The sequence below is a fragment of the Mustela putorius genome, unplaced genomic scaffold (genome assembly GCF_011764305.1).
Source record: "Mustela putorius furo isolate JIRA1106 unplaced genomic scaffold, ASM1176430v1.1 tig00003834_pilon_pilon_pilon, whole genome shotgun sequence".
Taxonomy (NCBI): domain Eukaryota; kingdom Metazoa; phylum Chordata; class Mammalia; order Carnivora; family Mustelidae; genus Mustela; species Mustela putorius.
The window spans coordinates 24719103-24721034 of record NW_025421987.1 but is presented as its reverse complement, the minus strand read 5'-3'; the positions used below and the strand labels follow the sequence as shown (position 1 = coordinate 24721034).

General features: G+C 34.1%; 1 protein-coding gene across 1 annotated transcript; it reads right to left on the bottom strand.

Annotated features, from left to right (window-relative positions):
- Positions 1 to 282: 282 nt before the first annotated feature.
- Positions 283 to 1212, bottom strand: LOC101678547 (olfactory receptor 5K3-like). Its single transcript, XM_004772995.2, has one exon. The coding sequence runs from the start codon at positions 1210 to 1212 to the stop codon at positions 283 to 285; it is 930 nt and encodes a 309-aa protein (XP_004773052.2).
- Positions 1213 to 1932: the final 720 nt, after the last annotated feature.

The window sequence follows — 1932 nt, the reverse complement described above, 5'->3', positions numbered from 1 at the left end:
CTCAAGAATAATTATTTAATTCATTCTTAAAGGGAGCTAGTAGCTAAGATTTTGGAATACAGTGTAGCAGAATCTCTCCTTGCAGAACTTATTTATTTGACTCCTATACTTACTTGTATTTGTAATTGAATATTTTGACTCCTATACTTACTTGTATTTGTAATTGAATATTTTATGAACAAAGTGGTACTTTTTTACTTTCTCAATATTCCATGATTTTGAAAATCATTTTTTTCAAATTTAAATTAATTTTCCACAGGGGATGATTCTTCCTTTAAAATTTTATAAAATTTTCTTTATAACCTTTTTCATAGCATTTATTACTTCCTTATTTCTTAGACTATAAATAAAAGGGTTTAATAAAGGGATCACTAGAGTATAAAAAACAGCACCAGGTATATCTTCATCCTTTTCTTTAACTGAATGTGGTCGAATGTACACAAAGAGAAGAGAACCATAGAATATTGAGACAGAGAGAAAGTGGGATGCACAAGTAGATAAGGCTTTGCCTCTTCCCTCTTTGGATTTCATTTTGAAAATCATGAAAAGGATGCAGAGATAGGAGATTAGGACTATGATAACAGAGAAGACTAAAACTGCACCTGCAAAGATAAATAGCATCAATTCATTGATGTAAGGGTCAACACAGGAAAGTCTGTATAATGGAAAAACATCACAAAAAAAGTGATTAATTTGATTTGACCCACAGAAAGTTAACCTAAATAGAAACCCTACCTGAATCACGGGATGCAGGTTTCCAGCTATGTAGGCCCCTGTGGTCATCTGAATGCACACTTTCTTTGACATCATGGTGTGGTACTGCAGTGGGCTGCATATGGCCACATAGCGATCATAGGCCATTGCTGCCAGGAGAAAACAGTCTGTAGTTTCAGCAAGGCAGAGAAAATAAAATTGTGCCATGCATTCATAGAGGGAAATTGTTTTGTCCTTTGAAAAGAAGTTCTCTAACATTTTGGGGGTAATGGCACAGGAACAACAGGAATCCATCAGAGCCAGGTTGCCCAGAAAGATGTACATTGGTGTGTGAAGATGATGCTCCATAAAAATCAATGCCACCAGGCCCAGATTCCCCACCATAGTGATCACACAGATAGTGAGAAACACCACAAACAGGAGGCTCTTCAACTTTGGGTGATCTGTAAATCCTATGAGGATAAATTCGGTGGTCAAGGAGTAGTTATTTTCAGTCATATCCACCTTCTCTGTTGAGATAGGAATTCTGGAGATGTAAGATTCTAATTTAGAATGTGTATAACTTTATTTCCAAATTTTTCTTTTTATAGCAAAGAGAGAAGCTTCTCCAAACTCCCCTTACTATCTCTGGATACAGGCACACAAACCTCTAGGGGATAGTCATTCCCCTAACATGTCATTTTATAACCTCAATTCTGAAAATCAACATTCCCATGAATATTTTTGTAATTGCAAGAAGAATGCTTACGATGGAAAATATTTGTCTTCATGAATTCATGTATGAATAGTGTAAAAATCTTGCATACTCATATTTGGTTCATTGATGACAAAGAATTTCAGTTTCAATTTTTGTATTAAGGATCCTTAAAATAAATTTACCATCAATTTTCATGTATACACATTTTTGTAATTGAGCACAAAGATTCCATATACTCTCCTGGTGGAGTGAATGCCTGAAAATAACATTCAACAAGTATTAAATTTCTATCTTAGGAATTGTATGAAGATCACAAAAGTTTAAGAATAAGACTTTCATCCTTTAAGAAAATTACTTTGGTTCTCCAAGGAAGTAAATGTCTGTATATTTTCACCTCAGATCCATTTCTATAAAAACTGATTTTATCCACCCCATCATTCCTGTCTATTTTCCCAGATATCTCAGTCCTCTTCTTCTTTATGTAGAGCAAAGTTTACATACAATGTTACTTAAGAAAGTTT

Coding starts and splice junctions, on each gene's coding strand:
- LOC101678547 (XM_004772995.2), bottom strand. CDS start 1,212: ATGACTGAAAATAACTACTCCTTGACCACCGAATTTATCCTCATAGGA.